This window comes from Periplaneta americana, chromosome 16 (assembly GCF_040183065.1).
Source record: "Periplaneta americana isolate PAMFEO1 chromosome 16, P.americana_PAMFEO1_priV1, whole genome shotgun sequence".
Taxonomy (NCBI): Eukaryota; Metazoa; Arthropoda; class Insecta; order Blattodea; family Blattidae; genus Periplaneta; species Periplaneta americana.
Window position 1 is genome coordinate 50325473 of NC_091132.1, and position 24647 is coordinate 50350119.

Here is a 24647-nt window from a genome sequence, read left to right on the forward strand (position 1 = left end):
TAATCCAATGTAGTAAGATCGGGTGACCTCGGTGGCCAAGAAATTACTCCATCGCGACCGATCCAACACCCAGGATACGTTTCATTGATTCTACTACAACCTAATGTCGTTTAGGTTATGTCCGCATATGAGTGCTCAGCAGCAGCTGACCGATAATTTCAGTAGTGTTAGTTTTGGAGCATATTGTACAACCGGCTGTATAATTTTGGGTAGATACTATTGAAATTATGAATATTGAAATGAAGAGTGACAGAGGAAAATGGGGGAATACGGAGCAAAACTCTCTCAATCTTGAATTTGTTCTCTACAAATACAACTCCACCAACACCGAGATTTGATTCTGGTCCTCGCTCGTAGTAAGCCAGAGTTCTGACAATTGAGCTACGAAGGCGACTCGATTTGCACTCAACTTATAATTTCCTCTGACGTTGCTGATAGTGTTCTCGCTCAACATGGAGGACGCTAAACAAGTCTGATGAAATTCTGCAGGCATTTCATTAACGACAACTAACCCAATATTAGCTGTTTAAGAGAAACATTATGAGCACAGTCAATGCAATAAAAGCAAGGTGACGACATTGCTTTCGTGTGCAGTTTGGAACACGCAGGGAACGCATTACATGCTCTCCATAATTATTGTGAATTTCCATGCACGTAATGACATGCAAACTGTTACATACTGCCTTTCCTAATGACAGTATGAGAAATGATGCCGCTCACATGGAAATTCCGAACAAATTATCGCGTAGTGACGTACCAGTGCAAATATATAGGACGTGGGTCAAAATCAACAAACATTTCTGTTCACTTTCTTCTTAAACTCGTTTGCTATAATAATAAGTTCATTACGCGCAATATACTTAACCTTATTTCAATCGGTAATTATGTATGAAATTATAGGATGGGGTACCTTATTTAAAGCTAATTTTAATCCACTTTATTTATTATAGAAGAAAATAATTAAAATATGTCTTCATAAACCTATTGATTTTCTTTCCCAAAAATATGTTTTTAGATTTTAATATTTTTAAAATAAGAAAAATTTATTATATTATATTAATAAAATCCATACATAAAAATCGAAATAATTTTGAATTGTATTCTCAAAGTTATGAAACAAAAGGTATGAATTCTTTAACACGGTTTGAACCAAAATGCACTGCTACAGTATTTGATCATAGTAGTAATTTAGGCCCAAGAATATATAACAAATTTATATTTAAATATCCTGATCTTGTCAATTCTAATAGTTCCAGTATTAAATTTAAAAAGTTATGTATGGGTTTTATAAATAATGAAAAATTGTATATTTAGATTTACATATTCTTACTGCGTAGTAGACATAAGACAAATTGTTTTATATACTTCTTAATTTAAATTCAGGAATCCGACCCTGAGCACGAGTTCTACTCTTTCAGGGGTGAGCTAAAGTTTTCTTTCTGTTTATATTATACTGTATTTTATGTTACAATTGTTAGTAAAATAAATAAATAAATAAATATGAACTTGAATTATCCTGATGCTAAAAAAAATCAAGATAATGAAACCTTAGTTCCTTAGATTTTGGCGTAAATACGTCTTCTAGTGAAATTACTTTTTGGGCATAGTCATCCTTCGATACAGGCTAGCTATTTACGCCAAAATTATCAGATATAATTTCTGATGTTTAACTATCAAATTTTTAACCGTAATAGTTAAAATACACCCTATAAATAATTGGATAAAATGTGAAGCAAGAATGAATGAATGGAATGAATGAATGAATGAATGAATGAATGAATGAATGAATGAATGAATGAATGAATGAATGAATGAATGAATGAGTCATTCAATCAATCAATCTATCAATCAGTGAGGAAGAAAAAGCAAGTATAAGGTATCCTTTCAAGGTTTCTTAGGATTCACCTTAAAATTTACATGAGGTCCTAGCTTTAAAGGCCACTTATCTCATTTCGTTCACATTGTCCCACATTAATTAATCAATTTATTTATTTAATCTGACAGGATTATAGTTAAAATACACCTTATAAATAATTGGATAAAATCTGGAGCAAGAATGACCGAATGAATGAATGAATGAATGAATGAATGAATGAATGAATGAATGAATGAATGAATGAAATTATTTAATCTGACAGGGTTATAGTTAAAATACACCCTATAAATAATTGGATAGAATGTGGAGCAAGAATGAATGAATGAATGAATGAATGAATGAATGAATGAATGAACGACCGAATGAATGAACGATCGAATGAATGAGTCAATCAATCAATCAATCAATCAATCAGTGAGGAAAAAAATGCAAGTATAAGGTATCCTTTCAAGGTTTTTTAGGACTCACCTTAAAATTTACACGAGGTCCTAGCTTAAACGCCATTTATCTCATTTCGTTCACATTGTCCCACATTAATTAATTACTTACTTAATTAAATATGACAGGATTAAGGCCATAAGGTCTTCTCTTCCATCCTACCAGATAGCACACATAAATACAAAAAAAAACACTGATGAAAACAATGCAAATTAAATTAAAGCCCTATAGAGGGTCAACAGAGTCAAAAGAACACTATAGAGCTCTCATCGAGCTAATACAAGAAAAAAAAAGAAAAACAAAGCTAGCAATGATAATAATTATAATAATTATAATAATACATACATACATACATACATACATACATACATACATACATACATACATACATACATACATACATACATACATACATACATACATACATACATACATACATACATACATACATACATACATACATACATACATACATACATACATACATACATACATTACATATTAATTGTCAATTGATTAAGAGACTCAATTAAATTTTGTTGGGGAGGATGAAGCCGAGAAAATCGTAAAATAGAAACAACGTTAAATGTCTGGGCAATTAAGCCACTAGCGCATAGTTGCCCGCAACAGCATAGACAGCTACTACTGCCACATCCCACAAAAGGCCCGCCCAATTGCCGAAACAAGGAAAGAAAGAAGCACCTCAAAGCCTAGTCCACGATACCAGGCGGAGTTTTAAGAAATACTGCTAATACCAAGCTTCATTGCCAGCCAAAGATAAGTGAACGACAGATTTGAAAATCCGAAAAGAATACTGGTGAGTGAGAGATTCGTGGCCCATTTCTTTCAGGGCTCGTTCCAATATTTGTCGTAGCACCTTAGGAAAGCCACGGAAAACCACATCAAGGATGAGTTGTCTCAATTTAGGAGACTAGCAAATTGGCTGTAATATGATCCTAATAAAATATAGGCCGACAGGCCTTGAGGGCATAATAAGGGGGAAGGGTGTGAAAGATGCCTGAGCGAGCCTTGAAGTTCAAGTCTTTCCCGTTATCGTAATAGTGCCATAAGGATGGCAGACTACTGAAATACTGGAAGAGAAGCTACACCTGGACCTGGTGGCGTCTTGTCCACTGCAGATCAGACAGTATTAGTCTGGAAAAGAACACCTATATTTTTTAGTAAGAATCTATAAGCGGACAGATACAGCTGGTCTGTCAAGTGTTATTGTATGAAGAATGGGATCCATTAGTTACACTACACTTTGCATTTTGTAACAAGGTGTATGTTCTCCCACCCATAATTCTTTGAAGTAAATAAGCACCATTTACAACGATAAATCAAGTTTATTCACTCTACTCATCTTTCGCAGAATTATAGGCGGTGCAAGCATTCTAATAGGACCGGGGCATGTTTTGCACTCTCAAGCTTGCACCTGCATATTAATATTCTGTGATGAATAAAACACAGGTTCCCTTCAGGTTCGCCTTTTTGCTTAAGTATTGGGGAAATCCGGGTATGTTAGTAGTAGGCTGGATTTCTCACCACATACATGGGACAAGTTTTTCAGGTAAATAATCATCGTGTCAAAATTTAAATACGTCATTACGAACACATCCAAAACAATGAGCTAGCATTAAAAAAAAATTGAATTGACTTAACTAGTTCAGCCTTTGAAGGCATTAAGACAAATGTAGCTTGTACTTCTTCCCATTGTTAGCAATTTACAGTAGAACCGTGCCAATCTGAAGTGGTAGATGTAACAGCAGCAGTTGTAGTAATGGAAGTGATAGATGTGGAATTCGGAATTTTCGTCACCGGTTTTTCGTCACCCGATGATTTCGTCACATATTACATTTTGCCACTGAAACATTTTGTCACCGATTCACTTTTGTCACTACCATATTTTATCACCAAATGAATTTTGTCACCACTATTTTATATTGTCACCAATTTAATTTCCTCATCAGTATTCGCCACCACAATTTTTCCCCCTTCGTGTCGCTTCCCGTGATGGTACCTATATAAAATGATACGTAATATAAAAGCTCCTAATTCATTCAGTTCATAATTTTCATTTTGTTTCCAAGGATACATTCATTTTTGGTTTCGAAATCTTCAAGTTACAGGATTCATTGTATTTATATTGTCCATTTCATTTCCAAGGATACATTCATTTTTTCGATTCGAAACCTTAAAGTTGTAGGATTCATTGGTTTCAAAATCTTCAAGTTAAGGTATGGCGGAATTATTTCGATTCGTAAAAAGTAACAGAGCAAGAGGTAAATTAATATACACTGGACACACACACACACACACACACACACATATATATATATATATATATATATATATATATATATATATATATACACACAAAGCACAAAATTACAAAGACCGGGATTGTATTGAGGTGTGATCATCGCGACATTTGTACTCGTAATTCACTGATGACTCCTCAGATAATAAAACCATTATAAAAGAACCTACAAAGTATTCGAACCACTCAGCAAATTGGGGTAGATTTGGAGCTGCGGAATTTGTAGAAGCAATGAAAGCTGAAGCTGAAACTTCAGTGGAAGCTACGTCATCTGTTTTACAACGATACAAAATTATTATTTTGACGAAATCCCCTGAGTATAAAAAATGATGGCAAGATGTATATGGTGACGACCAGGGAAAGGATTTATATGTAAATACATATTTACTTATAAAGCTAATATAATTTATATTTTGCATTATCTTTATGTTTCACAATGTGTAGGGTTGAAAAATCCTACTTTTATTTTCCATATTTTTCCATATTTTAGAGTTTAGTACATATTTTCGTTAATTTCCATATATTTTCCATATTTCATATAAAACAGTCCATATTATATTAGGTTTAACAATAAAACAAAACAAAATTCCATTAACTTTTAAAAATACATTTCAACAATAGAGATTTAAACACATGTTCAGTAATCCCTTTAACATCAGAGTTATTTGAAAATTAGCAGTCCTATCAACAATGGGAAAGTAAGTTACAAAACTGTATTAATTTAATTTAAAATTTTTAACAGACTTCAGTTGTGCAGCTCAACAGTTAAATGCCAGTCAGAGTACACATAGGTTCAGTTTTGTAAATCATACTATAAAGACGGTAAATATGCCAAAAGTACGTCATTCAGTCAATTTAAAATCAAAACTAACAAGTTACATTTCAGAATTTAAAGAAGATGGTTTATCAACTGACAATAAAATATTATTTTGTAATTTGTGTCAGTGTGCAGTATCATCTACACAAAAGTTCCTGGTGCAACAACACATTACAACTAGTAAACATCAGGCCAACAAACAACTAAATTCCAAGCAGAGACAATTGTTTTTAACACAACCAACAACATCGAATGTAAGATCTGAGTTTAACATCGACCTGTGCCGTTCTCTCATCTCTGCTGATATTCCTCTCTACAAACTAAAGAATAAGGTCTTCAGGGAATTCCTTGAAAAATATACTCAACATACAATCCCGGATGAGTCAACACTTAGGAAGACGTATGCTCCATCCATCTACGATGAGACAATACAGAAGATAAGAGATGAAATTAAAGTTAGTTCAATTTGGGTTTCCATTGATGAGACTCCCGACAAAGAAGGTAGACTTGTTGGTAATGTAGTTATCGGTTTGTTAAGTGAACAATATTCTGAACGAATTCTTTTACATTGTGATGTTCTAGAAAAGTGCAATAACAAAACTATAGTTAAACTGTTCAACGAAGCTATGGGTATCCTGTGGCCAAAGGGTATTATGTACGATAATGTGTTATTCTTTATTAGCGATGCTGCCCCTTATATGGCCAAAGCTGGACAAGCATTATCTGTTGTATATCCTAAATTGACTCATTTTACTTGTGTGGCGCATGCATTTCATCGTGTGGCAGAAGTGGTCAGAGACAATTTCCCTAAAGTAGATTTGTTGATTTCATCAGTGAAAAAAAGTATTTCTCAAAGCTCCCAGTAGAGTTAACGTGTTGAAAGAAATGTACCCTGAAATTCCATTGCCACCAAAGCCAATTTTAACTAGATGGGGTACATGGCTAGAAGCAGTTGAATATTATGCCGAACATATAGACTCTATTAACAATGTTCTCCTTGCATTGGACTCTGAAGATGCAGTCTCAATTGATACTGCGAAAACAGTTACCTGTGACATAAGTGTGAAGAATGACTTAGCTCACATTCAGCATACATTTTCATGCATCATAAAAACGCTCAAAAGTCTCCAAAATAGGCACCTTTCACTATCTGAAAGTTTTGAAATTATAAATAGTACTGTGGAACAACTGAATCGTGGTAGAGGTAAAGTTGCAGATGCAGTAAGAGCTAAGGTGGACACTGTACTTTCAAAAAACCCTGGATATGAAGAACTACAAAAGGTTGTTGCTGTGATGAGTGGTGAATCAACAGTGAAGATTAACTTGGACTTATCCCCAGCAGACATTGTGAAATTGAATTATGTACCAGTTACTTCTTGTGACGTCGAACGCTCTTTTAGTCAGTATAAATCTATCCTCAGAGACAATAGAAGAAGATTCACTTTTCAGCACTTGAAAGAAATGTTTGTAACCTATTGTTATGGTAACAGACAATAAAAATTGTGTTTTGTTGAAACTACATTGGAAGATAAGGTACGTCCATTATATTTTTTGTTTAGTTTGATTAAAATGTACCAATATTTAACGTACATAGTCATTTTTTTATAATTTTAAGTCCATATTTAATTCCATATTTTGGTAAAAATCCATATTTAATTCCATATTTTGGTAAAAATAACTACATATATATTTACATATTTCACATATTTTTAGTCCATATAAATCCGTTCCCTGGTGACGACATATCTTCGGTGACAAACTCTCCTCAGTGACAAAAAACATGATGACAAAATGTATTTGATGACCAAAAAACTAATTACGAAAAATAAGTGACAAACTGTAAACTATAACGGTGACGAAATGTCTTAGACCCGTAGATGTAACAGTAGCAATGATAACATTGAAGCGGTAGATGTAACATAGCAGTAGTCAAAATGGTAGATGTAAAAATAGCAGTAGTCAAAATGGTAGATGTAAAAATAGCAGAAGTAGTCATGGAAGTGGTACATGTAACAGTAACAGTAACTTATAGTAATGGAGTTGGTAAATGTAGCTGTAGCAGTAGCAGAAACTGGAGTGGTAGTTACAAGTATAATGAATGGGTTATTTATGGAAGAGCCTAAGTCGTTAATTTTTTGAAAATGAGTTTGTAATGTAATACTGTTCTTTGGGTGTAGATACATCGATTTAGATATGAAGAGGACTAAGTTTCACACTCTAATGCTGAGTAGAATTTGATACAATTTTTATTTCAGCCTTAATTTCAAAATTTCGGCCTGTAAGCAGCTTTTCTTAAATTGCTAACAATTTAGTATTCAAGACGTAGGTCCTTTCATAAATAACCCATTCTATTATTAGTAGCGAATATGATAGTAATAGTTAGAAGTAGCAGTAGGTAATAGTAGTAGTAATAGTACTAGTAGTAGTCACAATTGCACCTGTGGTAATAGGAATGTAAAGAAAATTAAGTTCTCCATATACAAAACGACCGTGGCTGTTGGTGTGTTACACAGCAGTCAGAAATATAGTGCGCAGTGACACTTGCAGACAGGAGACACTACCAACAGGAGCCAGAGACTTCGCTCATAAAAGTCCGCTACATCTGTTTTCAACAGCAGGAGGTGCTAGTAGTTAGCTCGTAAAATACCCCTCTGTTACCCGTCATTACTGTTGAACATGAATATATATATGAACTACTTCGACCCTTTTAAGAACAATCGTCTAGGAAACAACAAATGAATTATTCAACCGTTAGTTAACAAATTTGTAAATAACAATTAACAGATATTTTATTTAATGTAAAATTATTTTCTTTACAGATAAGTAAGATTTTTCTCAGACCAGAGTATTGTCTTTCATACAATCAATGCAACTGAGATATGTGTTTTCGGTGGCTACATGCATTTTTTTTATAAAACACAATTTAAATAAAAACTACAAATTTTAAAACGATCGCATTGTAAAATTGTTTCCATTTAACTGTTTAAGACGCAGTGCGGAATTTGATTTTGTAACCGCAAACAGGAGAAATAAGAACATCATATTCCGCTAAGATAAAAAAAATGGACAGATTGGATAACAAAGGAGAGTGTATGAATAGCATTTAAATAAATTATTTGCTAGTGTTTCCAACAAGCAAGACTTTTAATTCAAAGAATGTAAGCTACAAAAAATAACACCAAAACATATTTAATCTTTTCTAGCCGATGAAAAGTAGACTATGTTAATAAATTCAGAATTTTGAATTGAGAAACCGAATAATGACAAATCTAAAGGGCCCCATACACGCACAGACCTTTTCCGATCATGTGAATAGCAAAGAAATCAGAGACGGATTAATAATACGATAGGGTAAACTGTATAGTGATTGACCACTTAAGCTAATGAATAATAAAACAATGAAATAGCGGAAAACGGTGGTAACTTATTGAGAGAATTTTAAAGGTATTGGGTCAAGTGAAGATTCAGAAACAAATCAAAATCAATAAACAAAAGAAAAAATAAAATTTTAATGCAAAGATAAATTAAATAAACACAACAAGTCCACTTTTACAGTTATTGACCGTCTACTGCACAGTTATTGACCACACGCTTATTAGTGATTGACCGTCTACTGCACAGTTATTGACCACACGCTTGTTAGTGATTGACCGTCTACTGCACAGTTATTGAATACTCATTTATTAGTGATTGAACAACACATTTTCACAATTTTCACTTTTTTCTTGTCTGTTTCGTTTCTCTTCTTCTGATCTTTCTCATTAAGAACTATTCGCCACCGGCGTAGCTCTGTCGGCAAAGGTGTTTGCCTGCCGATCCGAAGTTTCGTTCGGGCGCGGGTTCAATTCCAGCTTGGGCTGATTACCTGGTTGGGTTTTTCCGAGGTTTTGCCCAACCGTAAGGCAAATTTCAGGTAATCTATGACGAATCCTCGGCCTCATCTCGCCAAATACCATCTCGCTACCATCAATCCCATCGACGCTAAATAACCTCATAGTTGATACAGTGTCGTTAAATAACCAAGTTAAAAAAATAAGAAAAGAACTCTTCTCGCTGCCTTTTCTTTCATTTCTTATTCGCTTCCTTCCTTCTCTTGCCTCTTCTTCCATTTTTCTCTTTTGTGCCTTATCAGAAGCAAGTGTGTGTCATTTCTCTGATGTTATTACAAATGGCTTCACCCAGCACTGGACGAGGACCAAAGAACACTTTTCCTTCAACGGGATATTTGCTTCTGGACGCTAAGGTTGCTTTTAGGACACCAAACTTCTTGGCAGCTTCATTTAAATCAAATCCACTGTGGACAGGTTCTGTAGCGTTTCGTAAAGCTTCCCCTGTATAATGCACTTTACATGGCTTAGGCATTATAATATAGTATCAGTCCTGTAAAAATCCCCATCATTTAACCGATACCATATATAGAATTGGAGCAAATTGGTCATTATTCTAACAAATAATTTATGAACGACCAATCAATGTAGTTTGCGGCCATTCACTTTATAGTGATTGACCACGGGGCATTTTTATGTCATATAAAAACTTTAACAAAATAATATTCTGTGGACGGAAACCTTAGGCCTATACCTTTTCTCACACTGTGAGTGTAAAAACGAGCACCAGAATTTATGTATCCTTTGCAGAATAAATAAATTATTGCGTGCATTATTCTTAGCAATTTCTCTAGTTACTTACACTTGTTTACGTTCAGTTGTATTTCCAATCGATTTCAGTCCTCTCAGACAACAGACACTAACTCAGTGGGATGAACAGCGACAACTAACCACAAATAAGGGTTGCTACTAGAGATATATGCAGCAAAAAGTGAAATCACGATCGTGGTTTATTCACAATATACTTGAAAAAAGGAACCGGTCAGTCACCGTATACTGGTCAATAACTACCTAGTTTACCCTATTTGGCATAAATTAAAAAAATGTATAAATAAATATGTCATAGTCAGACAATTATTGCAAATGAATCTTAATAGAACAACTAGACAGGCTTTAAATTACAAATCACAGGGATATAGATATGTTCGCGTTCTAAAACCACATGGAGGGATTCTTTTTGAATCTGAACAGTTCTCAGGGACCTACTAGGAAGTTTATGATGATTATGATGATGATGATGATGAACTATTATGATGAAAAGTGTCTGAAATAGTATACAACCTATCTATGGCTAAGAAGTGACACCTCGTATCTGTAAATTTGCAGGTGAATAAAAAAACTGTTTAAAAATTAATTAATTTTTCTCAAAATAGAAAACTTTCTATATATTCCACTCGAGAACAAAATATTAACAAACTGCCGGGCTCTCACTTTGAGATAGGAACAGAGGCTAAGGGTGTTTGAGAATAAGGTGCTTAGAAAATATTTGAGGCTAAAAGAGATGAAGTTACAGGAGAATGGAGAAAGTTACACAACACAGAACTGCAGGCATTGTATTCTTCACCTGTCATTAATTAAGAACATTAAATCTAGACCTTTGAGATGGGCGGTGCATGTAGCACATATGGGAGAATCCAGAAATGCATATAGAGTGTTAGCCGAAAGGCCAGAGGGAAAAATACCGTTGGGATGCCGAGATGTAGATGGAAGGGTAATATTAAAATAGATTTCAGGAAGATGGGATACGATGGTAGGGACTGGATTAATCTTGTTCAGGATAGCGACCGATGGCGGCCTTAAGTGAGGGCGACAATGAACCTCCGGGTTCTTTAAAAGCCATTTGTATGTAATTTTTAAGTCCACCTTTCTGAAAATAAATAATCCTAATATACATTAATTAAAATAATTATGCAGTTAAACTAAATGACCATTTTTATAGATACGAAGAATCACTTCTTAGCCATCGACATGACAAAATATACTCCATATATAGGAGGTCTAGGAGACAATTTAAGTGTTAGTGGAGTTAATACTGCCAACGATGGGCAGAGGAAAGCACTAATTAATCTCTCTATGAAACAATCAGCCACGGTCAGGAAGAAGAAATGTCAGAGGGAAGTGGAATAGTAAGAGGGAAGTGGAATAATAAGAGGGATACGACAAGGATGCCCTTTATCACTTATTCTGTTAAAAATCTACTTGAAGGATTTAGTGAAGAACTGTTTTCAGAACATGAAAGGGAAGATAATAGGAGGAAGACGAATAAATTCTATAACATTTGCTGATGATAACGTGTTGTTACCAGAAGATGTTCTCATACTAAGGGATATGCTACTGGATATAATGACAGCTGTAAGCAGTATGGGATGAATGTAGATCCAAATAATGGGAATATCATAGTTATCGGAAGAAAAATAATGAAAGTAAACGAGCGAATTCCAAATGAAGCAGCAGAACAAATTGACAGATTCAAAATACTTGAGATGTGCTGTAATATAAGTATCTAGTAATATAAGCTGCTGCCAGGAAGTCAAAAGAAGGATAGCAATTGCAATGGAAGTTTTTAACAGAAAAAGGAGCATATTTGCGGAAAAAGGAAATGTGAAATGGAGAAGAACGGATCGTGTGAAATGAATAGACAAAATAAGAAATGAAATAAAGCTGTGCTATGAAGAGTGAGTGAAGAAAGAATAATGTTGAAGCTGATCAGAAAGAGAAAAAGAAATTGACTGGGTCAGTGGCTAAGAAGAAACTATCTATTGAAGGATGCATTTTAAGGAATATATTACGATGTACCGAAGTACATATATGATATTTCAGTGCAGAAATTCTGCGTCATCATATGATGATGGAAGAGTGGAACAGAAAAAAAATTCTCTCCGGCACCGGGATTTCAACCCGGGTTTTCAGCTGTACGTGCTGACGCTCTATCCACTAAGCCACAGCGGATTCCCGTCCTGTTGTCGGATCGAATCCTTAGTCACTCATAACAAGTGTAGGCCTACCTCTGCACATATATGAACACTGTACCACTGTCATACATCTGCGACGCAGTGTATGAGGGTAGGCCACTAGAGGGAACCCAAGAGGTGGAACTTAAACTGAGAGGATTCGATCCGACATCAGGATGGGAATCTAGTGTGGCTTAGTGGATAGAGCGTCACCACGTAGAGCTGAAGACCCAGGTTCAAATCCCGGTGCCGGAGAGAATTTTTCTCTGTTCCCTCTTCCATCATCATTTGAAGGAATGACGAACGGGAAAAAAGTTCGGGGCAGAAGATGTCAGATGATAGGGAACATTAAGATACATGGATCGTATCCGGAGACGAAGATGAAAGCGAGAAAGAAACTTAGATAATGGTGAGTTTGCAGTGAAAGACCTGCCCTTGGACACAAAACTGTGAATGAATGATTAGACAAATTGAAAGAAGATACTTATTTTGCGAGTCTGTTATGGCAACTAAATCTTGATTTGATTATAGACTGATAAAAAGAAATGTGTGAATGTGTTTCTTTGGTCGGGTTATGCTTTTTGCAAGAACAGATCGTCAACCAGTTGCTGGTGCATTGGGAAATCCATTAGCTCGAATCTTGTGCACTTTATGCACCACAGTAAACATAATCTTTTCTTTTCCTTTCTCTTATCAGAGTGGTCACCTTTGATTTAGCACGGTTTTGCACTAAAGTTCTCAATTCTGAAAGATAAATGTGTACTGGATTTCAACAATGAATCCGCATACCATGCACTTTCAAAAAGAAACCATTCCTTTCTTTCAATATATTTACGGTTCATATGCAATCTAATAATAAAAGACGTAAACTAGTAAAAGGATTCGAACATAACTGGTAATAGTTGCTGCAGGGCAGATAATCCACCAGTTTAATTTTACGCGTGAATGGATCTGGTCCAAAGGAGATCCTTAACTAAATGCTAATTTACTGAGGGCAGCGAGATATAGATGTGTCCTGGGGGTAATTTTGTTTCTGAAGTAATTTATTACTTAACTTGGATAATACAAATAAAGACAAGAAGCCCGCCACAGAATCGAAAAGGCTGCCTACACTTTACAGCGGGAGATAATTCATTTTTTTACATAGGGGTTCATCAACGTTAGCACAACAGCCCTGGCAGTGTTATACATATAAAGAGCTGAACTCGCGATCATCAAGGCGAAATACGAGCGTCTCCAACATCTCATTGGTATTCGTTGGATTTTTATAACAGTTGTTATATGCCGAACATAAACTGTTTTACAACATCCATTAAACATATATGAAGAAAAAGGCCAGTAAGATTAATTAATCGCTGACATCACACACATATAATTTTTATTCTAATAAACTGTAGCACTCACTTATATGGTACATGTGGACAAGACTCTTGATGAATATTTTATGTAAAGGAGCGGATGTCTAGATTGCAACTAACATCGGTGGTAGACAGTTCTTTATTTAATGACCCTATTAAGCTATAGACTAGAGGCTATCCTGAGAGAAAAAAAAATATATACGAAAATAAAACTATGTAGGTTGACAATGATAAGGTTGCATTGGAAAGCGAGGAAGGGTTATTAAAAAGAAATAAAAACAAAAAAAGACTCATGCGATATGTACATCCAAACACTTTGCTTAGAAAAAAAATCTTCTAATTAAGATAATCATGGAGAATATTCAGCATGGAAATAAGATTTAAAATAATTTGGAAACAGTGGTGGTAAGTGTTTCTGAAAAAATTCTCAATTTCTTAAATATACAGTAGTAGTAGTCAGTAGTAGTAGTATTAGTAGTATTTATTTATTTAACCAGGTAGAGATAAGGCCATCAGGCCTTCTCTGCCCCTCTACCAGGAGATTCCAACTACAATATGAACAATAAAATTACAATTAGTATAAAATTTACAATTACAATTACAAATAACATTACAATTAGTATTAAATTTACAATTACAATTACAATAAAATCAAAGTACAAAAAGATTACCTGAATAATTAAAGCTAGATAATTTATCATAGAGAAACAAAGAATATTTTATATTTACTGAATTACAAATTAAATCTAGAATAACAAAATTGTATAGTGATGAAATTACTGAATATTGAAATATTTTGTGATAGATTAAAGAAACTATTTACAAGAAATCAATTACTGACCAAGTGCCTAGTAAGTTTTCGTTTGAATTCAATTTTATTTCGACAGTCCCTGATGCTAGCAGGTAGCGAATTCCAGAGTCTTGGCAGGGCTATTGTGAAAGAGGATGAGTATGAGGAGGTGCGATGGGATGGTATTGTTAGTATTGTTTCATGACGAGAGCGTGTGTTCAGATTATGGTGGGAAGAAAGGTAAGTGAAGCGAGACGACAGGTACGAAGGAATAGAAGAGTTCAAGATTTCGAAGAGAAAGAGAAGTGAATGTAAATTTCTTTTCTTATCTAGTTTAAGCCAACCTATTGCTTCCAGGGATGAGGTAATATGATCATATTTACGAACATTGCTTACAAAACGTACACACAAATTATGAGCACGTTGAAGTTTCATTTTGTTGTCGCTGGAGAGGTCAGTCAGTAAAATGTCCGCATAGTCGAAATAGGGAAATACAAGTGTCTGCACAAGGGACTTTTTTAAGGAAGAGGGGAGATGAACATTTATCCTCTTTAGCACATGGATAATAGAATATACTTTTCTGCAGGTTTCTGTGATTTGCATGTCCCAGTTGAGATTATTATCCATGTGAATGCCAAGATTTTTTACTGAAGAACTGAAAGGGATATGCACTGTACTTACTTTAACAGGGGAAATGTCGAGGTGTTTTACAGCGTCGGTTTGCCGTTTGTGTCCTAATATAATTGCTTGTGTCTTTCCAGGATTGATTTTAAGACGGAGTTTCTTTGTCCATGTCACAATCGAGTCAATGTCTTCGTTCAATTTATCTATAGCGACATTTACTCGGTCTAAGCGGGAAGAGATGTAGCATTGAAGGTCGTCAGCATACAAGTGATAGTTACAATGCCTTACAAGAGAGTGTGTCCGCAGAAACATTCCGGGGTTATAAACTGCTATAATTCTGTCACTATGTGTTTTACGAAATTCATACCGGTGTCATTAGAAAGAACAGCTCAAAGAATGCGTAATTGATAATTGTTGACCGAAACAACAGATGGCAACACAAGAAGAAGGGAAAAAAAGCCGTTTCCGCTATTTCGCTTGTCATTAAGGCATTATTGGATATAAGAAAATTGTGTTAAATGATCTGAATGTTACATTTTGAAGTCTGTGTGAACTCTCCAGCATTTAGAGGGTTACTTATGTTATGGCGAATCCATAGGAACGTAGTTTGTGTGTATTGGAATATCATAGTACTCGGAGTGTAGTATGAGTAAAGCGTATTTCAGACGGAATTTTCATCATGGGCACCTACCGACATAACGATTCTGAAGTGGTATAGAGATTTTGTAGAGCGTGGATCCGTATGTGATAAAAGGAAAGGCCATTCAGGGAAAAGGCCTGTCAGTGCGGAAACTGCAGAAAAGGTGCGGGAGGCGTTTGTACATAGTCCTCGAAAGTATGTGCGTAGAGCTAGCCTGCAGTTAAACATTTCTAAATCCACGGTTTCCAAGGTCCAACGCTCTCTTCTGCGATTTCATCCCTACAAACTGCAATTAATGCATAAATTGAAACCTGATGACCATGCAAAACGACGTGTTTGCTGTGAAAATTTATTGACACTAATGGCGGAGTGGGAATATCGCCTTGATGTCTGCAGCGTAACTCGTGGAGCACACATCGAGTGTCTTTGAGGTAGATACAAAATTTTTCGAGTTTCTCTTTCTTATGATACCAGTTTCGTATTAATCCGGCAACTGACAGCGCCGCTATAGCAGTTTATAACCCCGGAATGTTTCTGCGGACACACTGTACAATTAAACCCCACTAATTGCGACTTCACCAATTCAGAATTCGCTATAACTCTAACAGCTCTATTTTTATCCTTTTTTTCACACAAGATACAGAGATTAGTATTTCACACATTGAAGGTAGAAGTGATTACGAAAAGTGAAAATGTTGGCGATAAATTGAAATGATCCAACATGCGATTCATTTAGATACAATAAATGAATCTGTGGACTGCAATCCGAAATAACACAAATTTTATCTTGCCTTAAAAGAAATGCGTCATGATGTATATAAAGAAGAGCAACACAAGCAGACGCAGACAACACTTACCTCTTTCTTTAAATCACAGTCTGAAAATTCCAAAGCTAGTACTTAATGAGCAGTAGCTGGGCTTCAAATTCATCATTTTTAATTAATGTTTTGTGTTCCATATCTTTGTAATAGTATATTGCGGTACAAGTGTAGTAAATGCATTATAACATAATCGAAGAAATAGTTTGAAAAAAAATCTCTTAACCGGACATCTCAAGGTCACCTTTCCTCTACACAAGTACTGCAGGATATTCTTACTCATTCATCTTCCATGTACACACCATATGGTCTGTTACAGTCTTTACTCATCTCATATCTAGATGTCCTGCACATATTCTTCCTCTCTACAAGTACTGCAGGATATCCTTATGGATTGCTCTTCCATTCAACTACGAGATATCCTTATGGATTCATCTTTCATCCATGTACAAACCATATGGTCTGTTACAGTCTTTACCCATCTCTTCGTCGGACGTCCACAATATATCATTTCTACAGACAAGAACTGCAGGATATCTTTACGAATTCATCTTGCATCCATGTACAAGATATTATCATGGATTCTTCTTCCGTTCATGTATAGTAGTGCCAAAAAAACCGTACCGACCCTTGTAGCTGATACAAAAGAATTCTGTGCTGTGTATTGTGTCAAACTGTGGTAATTTCAGTATGGATAGTGAAGCCAGAGGTATGTACTGCTATTTAATGTAAAAATACGCAGTTATCTTTGCCGAATAGAGGTAGAAATGTAATATTGGTGCTAGATGAAAATAAAACTCTCAAAGTTTTTTCGTCTGTAAGTTTGAGACACTGAAGGAAACAAAGACGGTAAGAATCGGACAAATGCAATAAATTTAATTGTTACAATTAATTATACAAGATGGATGTGTTTTGTGACTAGCAAAATTTGAATCTGTGACTCTGAAATCAGCTAAAGGGTCGGTCCGGTTTTTTTGCCACTACTGTACATACCATGTGATCTTACAACTTGTGATGTGGAACGAATCATAGCCCACTACAACGCCCAAATGGCAAAGGTAACATTATTTGCAAATTTACCTTATTGAAGTATTTTCCCCATATTAATTATTAATATTCTATCACTTACTTTATATATTTTATAGTTTCAGATTTAAAACACATAAATGCGTAAATATTTCTAAAATTATTGGCACATAAAAATCCTGGCCCCAATGCTAATGAAGAAGGCTTGTCAAGGTTAGGTCATTACGTGAATGCGCAACTTCCTTCGGATTGTCGTTCTGATTAGATTTGTGTTAAGTTCGAGATATCAGTATGAGCATCGAAGCGTATCAGTTGGGTTACTTTTGCAAGGACGAAATTTAAGTAGCTCTTACGTGTGCACTCTGTGATCCAACCCTTAGGTCAATGAATTGTCGCCTCCTCAGCAAAAGCTTCTGGCACTGATCAAGGCCAAAACCTGCAAAATTTGCTATTGAAAAAATAACAAGGCACTTGAGAGACGCGAGAACTGTAATTTTAAGATAGACTATATCCCACTGTAAGTAACTGGAATATTATCTAAATTATAGTTACAACGATGACAGTAACAACTTGCGTTTTAAACCGACTTGTGTATAACATTAGCAAGTCTATATTCATGGGAACATAGACTATATGAATTAAGTTCCAGATATTCAGCTTCCATGGGGAAATTATGGAACAAGTGAGAATTTCAAATATTTTTGGGTGTAATCGTAACTTCAAAGGAGAAAATAGACACAGAAATGAATGATAAAGTAAACAACGCAAACCAAATTTATTATAAATAAACCGTAAGTTCACATTAATAGGAAAGAAAGAAATTAACAATAACACGAAAATATAAGTATAAAATACAATGTACCTTCTAAGGCTTAGAAAGTTGGACAATATAGAAAAAACACGATAATAGAATTACAAGTGTAGAAATGAGATACCTACGGAAATGGACATGTAGAACAAAAAGGGATAGAATAAGAAATAGTCATATGAGAAAGACACTAGCCCAAGACCCAGCAACAAAAATAATGGAGACAAACGAATGGAGATGGTTTGGTCACGTAGGCTAAGCAGAATGGGTAGTGATAGGAAACCAAAAAACAGAATAGAATGGGAAGGGTACATAGAAAAATTAGTAAATAACAGATAGATTCTGCAGGAAACAAAAAGATTAACACAAGACAGGAAATGGATCAAGTGGCTGAGGAAACCCAACTTCCGAAAGGGCAAAATGGAAAGAAGAAGAAAATATTCACCTTCCGACGTTGATATCATTCAGCACATGTCCAGATGCCAAATTTAACGTTCAAATTAATCATGCCATCAATTATTCTCTTATAGTTATGTACGCTACTGTTAATGCGAAAAAAATGATAACAATGAACTACAACACAAAAAAATAATGCTGAATGACGAATGGAAAGTTACAGTATAGTATGTTTATATTTAGTTTCTTTAACCTATATAATAAATTCATAACTATATCAGTCAGGATCGGTTATTATTCCAGTAAGATTTTATTCAATATTAATGATTCTTCAAAAAAATTCAAAACACTTTCAAGTATAGGATATTTCAAAAGTCAATTCAAACATTAAACCGTTATAAATACAGTATTATAATATTTGAGATAGGGAAAAAAAACAAAAACATTACAGTGTTGGGCAAACAACGGGGTTTACAAAACATTGGGAAGATGTCCGCCGTTCTCTTGTTCAACGTACAGCATTCTGTCTGCGACACCATACACAACATTTTGCAGATGATGTCTTGGAATATTGGAAATTTCTTGCGAGATGGCGAGAAATAGAGAAGGCATTGCATATAAATTCTATTACTGCTCTGTTACAGAGCCTTCTTCAGTTACAAGCCGGAGCCATACGTCGGCAACACTGTCAAACGGAGGCCTACTATCCAAAACATGTGTTTGTGCTATTGCCGATTTTCAATGTTAATTAATGTTACAATATAAGTGTGTGTCGATGGAATTATGTTCGCGGTTATACCAAACGTTAGGGGAGAGTCGGGTAGTATCGGACATCGGGTAGTATCGGACATCGGGTAGTATCGGACAGTGCGTTTCTTTCATCTACCACCATATCGTAGTACCTGAATGACATGGTTACGTTTTTCTATACGATATCACAGAAACGTAATCATGTCAATCAGGTACTATCATCGTGTGGTAGATGAAAGAAACGCACTGTCCGATACTACCCGACTCTCCCCTAATTGTTGATGTATTATAAACTAAGTGCGTGTTGGCGATAAAAACAAGGCAATAAATGAAAATATAGCTGCAGTCTTTGGAAATGTTTACGGTTATTATTTATGACAAAATTATTGAATAATTCTTCTAAATATTAAATATTGTATAAACTACATTTTTATAGTCTTACTTGTGGTTTGTAATGCATCAGAATTATAGCCAAATTGTTGGGTCTCGCCTGCTATATCAATAAAGTTACGCCGTTGATTTTCAAGTTCATTGCTGTTTTGTGATCTCATAAATGTTGCAGTTTTGTTGAAGATTCGGGATGCCTGCTATACGTCAGAACTGTCTATATTTGTAGATGAATACACTCACTTTGTTGGTTTTCAAGGTTTGTTTATTAATATTATTTCTTTTGTAATAAATTAGTTATAAAGATGTTTCTTTTCACTTCGTATTTATATGATTTAAAGTTCACCGAATTTATGCTAATTGGCACATACTTAATAGATAATGATGTGTTTTGTTACGTATTATGTTGAAGGTATGTTTTTTTCATATGTCCGTAGATCTTTATACTTTGCCTTGGCCTATTTAAAATTATATTTTAGAAAGTCTGTAACAAATAATTTAGGATAACAGTTTTGTTATGGTGACTGGCGAGGTTCTGACTAAAACTGGCTTCCTGGGCATCTGAAATATTTATAGAAAAGCACGACAGATAAAATCACATGAAATTAAAATGTATATGATATCCTAGACCTTTCATGTCAGAGGTGAAACAACATAAAGCGGCAATTGTTAATTTACTACCCACATAATGGTTAATTGATTGGAATAGGGCACTGCGAAAGCACGTTATTTTATTTTTTTTTTTTTTTGGTACAAGTAACATTTCTTTAAATATTTATTTATTTTCCTTTGTATCATCAATAAAAAAACACGTATGCTTTTAATTTTTTTAAGTTACAAGTGGCTGTATGCAAGTACTTATAGTAGTCTCGTTTAATTATTAGGCAGCGGCATTCCTTTTAAGATTTGTAGGTCTTTATTGCATGCACCGATAATAAAATGAAAATGCGACGTTGTCACGTCTTGTTTGTTGCTGCTATATATTAATATAACTTGGAACAAGACACACTGCTAAAATTTGCAACTCTGGTTTATATATATACACTCCGCGTGGAGTATTGTAGCGGCCTTCAAAAGACTTGACGACAATGGTCAGCGCGACATAATTAAAATTATTGAAACTACAAAGCTTCCGTCCATACACTCCGCGTGGAGTATTAGAGCGGCCTTCAAAAGACTTGACGACAATGGACAGCGCGACATAATTAAAATTATTGAAACTACAAAGCTTCCGTCCTCTTTGACACCGCTAGCCCACTAATTGAACGTGGCTACTTTACGCGGTATTCTGAAACTCAAAATACCATTTCGGATTCTGTAATAAATCACGTACATCAATACACTGAATTGATCATATGCACTTAGTTTTGTATCAATTAATGTCGAAAATGTAGATGTGACAACGAAATCAAAGCACTAAAACGTCAAACGTCATGCCTTTATTTCGCCTCCGTCCGCCTCCACTCAGCGTTGCCAAACCTACCCATGCTCCGGCTTGTAACTGAAGATGGCTCTGATACAAACACATCTGAACTGGCCTGAATTTTCTAAAGAGTTTTTATTCTATGCAAAGCAGAAATGTGTAGTTAAATGTTTCACTTAGATTCAGTTTTCAATTCTGTATTTGTATTCATAATAAAATTTTATATTTATATTTATAATAATTGATACATTTTTGTTAATATAATATGATACGTAACTGGCCGTATATATCGATTGTAACAATGGCAGCATCCATGGATAATAAGGAAGGCTGTAGAATACCATATAAACTGCAGTGTCACTATTTTCGTGTAGTATTCTTATTAGTAAAATAAAAGTAGGCCTATATGAATAATTTACCGGTAAAATCTCAGGGCCGTATTCATAGACATTCTTAGCTCGGGCTTTAGGTGGATGATCAGCGAACTAACATTTTTCGTATTCATAAATCAGTGTCAGCGATATGATATGATATGAATCCTGTTTAGCACGCTCGTAGCGCACGCTAGCGAAATGTCTATGAATAGCACCCTTAATCTCTATTTCAATTAATCCACTTGCCTTCAACAATTATTGACGTTATTTTTTCTTTAATGTTTCAAATCACATTATATTGTACATGTTTATTGCATTCAGGACCCTTGTGATCACTCAAATTCTTTGAGCTGATATCTTTGATGAATAAATAAAAACATATGAAATAATAACGTGAACATGTTATGAAAGTTGTATTTACATGTTTTTAAAAAAGCTAATCTCAGGAAAATAGCTTTCCACCTCGCCATGTTTGCTAAAGTCCCCGGAAAACGAAATAATTTCGGATCGGCATTTCTTTTACAGTCCAGTGTACGCATAAAGAACACGTTGTACGGCCGCGTAATTGAAGTCTGAATTAACGTCCTCGGTCATTTTCGGTGCATTTCATTCATGAAACTTTTTCGATTAAACTGGACGAAGGAAAGTCATGATAAAGCCACACGCTTTGTATTAAATGCACTGAGATGAATTCACAATAAAAGCAATATGCATTACAACCTAATTTGAGGTTTCATCACTGACAACCTGACTATTACGCAGGTTCAAAGATGAACATACGATGAAGCAGTTCACGGACAGGTGTGTCACTCAAGAGTTATAATTCAAGTAAACGCTGATTAGCTGGACTTAAAGCCGAGCGACTGTGCCCCGCACCGATTAAATATTCACATAATGTTCTCGTGCTGAGATAGTAAAACAACTTGAGACATTTCTCCTTCACGATCTTTTGTAAAGCTTGTTCTTAAAAGTAAGAGAATTTCAGCGATCGGCTTCTGTCCCTCTCTCCACAATTTCCCCTCCTTTCTCCACCTCAGCCACCCGTCTATCTCTCTCAGTAATGGACCACAGGCTCTCTCATTTACTAGCCACCATCTCTCACCTGCGTTTAGCGAATCTAGATCTGACACACACACACACACATACACACACACGCCTCTCTCTCTGTCTCTCTCCCTACCTCGGCTTGATGTCGCTCTCTTAGCCTACTATTACCACTCAAAGACTTGCAGGTTACTTCCACTGTTGGCACATGAAAACCTTTTTTTGTGAAAGGGTGGGGGATATCAAAAGAGGGTTGTGATAAAACAGACAAAACAGGATCTAGAACGTATATAAATAAGAATGTACCAATAGTTCTCCTATCAGTTTGTGTGTGGATTTTGAATATTCGAGTTGCCCAAGACACGAGAACATGGACATATCCCAGGTAGGTCACATCATAACGCAATGTTACAGTTTAAGAAAACTCGACGAAATTTGTGTCAAATCTTTTAGGACTCTTACAATTCGCTAGTGGAGTACGAGATACGTCGTGTACCGGTAGTTAGAGAGTGCGTGTATTGTGAGGTGAAGAGCAACGCCCAGCGAGTGGTGACCAGTTCTACAAGATGTCACTTGTCTACTTCTTGCACTTAGAACTGAGATGTGTACCAAACACTTACAAAGCGGACTTGAAATCGTAGATTGCCTATATCACCAGGACTTAGTTTATTATCCAAAGTCAAATTGCTTACAAATTCCTATTTAAGTGTCTCACGGCTCAAGCAAACTTATTCAACCTTTAGTAAAATATTATTCTGAGCGTCCCATTACAAAAACTTCTGATTCCGTACATCTCCTTCCTGAAGTTGTAACATAGGACACTTCTGGAGTTGTTGAACACTAAATTACAGAATTAGTCTGTATATTTGCATATCACTTCTGCTCATGTCTAAAATCACACTACATAAATATAACCGACGCTACATATTTTGGTTCCTACCGAAGTGAAACATGTCCTGTCGGTGCAAAACAAGCTCCCCAGAATGAAACATAGAACAGCTTTACAATATGTAATTCTTAAGATGTTTATAATTTAAAAGGTACGATTTCCAACGGTTGCTAATATGCATAGTAGCTTCAAGGTTTATTAAACTGGATTTTCTTGTCATGTGGTCCGTGCTTTCCTAAAATATGAGACAAGTCTTTGCTAAAGAGAAAATATTTGGTCCAATAACACAAAAGCATGACAAATGAAATTAGAAAAAGTACATTATTTCGTGACATTTGCATAAATCCGTCAATAAATTTGTACGAATTTATGTAAGTTACAAGTGTAAAGTTAAGGTACAAATTATTACATTTCTCAATATTGTAACGATCGCAAAACATCTGCTGGTATTATGTATAGCAAATAATGTAACACAATTACTTATTCATAGTTGATTTTAATGTAATTCTAAATAAAAAATTCTTTATAAACTACAAAACTATTTACAATCACATGTTAAATCTTCTATTTAACGTGTCTAACTGGATAAGATGGTGTTCACTGACAATGGAAGAACTCATTTTTTTTTTCATTTTTTATTAAACTAATGAAACTACTCAGAATTAATGAGATATTTGCAACTATTAATTCTTTATTAAGTTCCGCAATCACAGAGGCTAATCAGAGTTAAAGATTATTGTAATTATTGACTCTGAATTATAGAAACTAATCAGAATCTACGTAGAAGCACAGTCTAGTATATACAGTCACGAAGCTTGAGTTGTTGAGGGTACTAGGAACAAAAGACTGTGCCGGTACTATTTCACATTGTCTGCGATGAGGCGATAGTAGCGATCTTAGTGGTTAGCAACTATCTTTGGATGCATATTTCCTACGTATTGAACTTCGTGACTGTATATACTAGACTGTGGTAGAAGTATAATTGTAACTGTAATTGAATGGTTTGTTTCCAAGATCTGCCATTTCGCCTT

General features: G+C 35.1%; 1 protein-coding gene and 1 long non-coding RNA gene across 2 annotated transcripts in view; one reads left to right on the forward strand and one right to left on the reverse strand.

Annotated features, from left to right (window-relative positions):
* The window catches only part of LOC138716237 (uncharacterized), a 610264-nt gene that overhangs the window by 556960 nt on the left and 28657 nt on the right, over positions 1-24647 (reverse strand). The gene's annotated exons all lie outside the window — the stretch shown is intronic.
* Positions 22970-24647, forward strand: part of LOC138716235 (uncharacterized) — a 127748-nt gene continuing 126070 nt past the window's right edge. Inside the window, exon 1 of the mRNA XM_069849080.1 lies at positions 22970-23112. Coding sequence (XP_069705181.1) covers positions 23098-23112 — 15 coding nt within the window. The 5' untranslated portion in view covers positions 22970-23097. The remainder of the gene's footprint in view (positions 23113-24647) is intronic.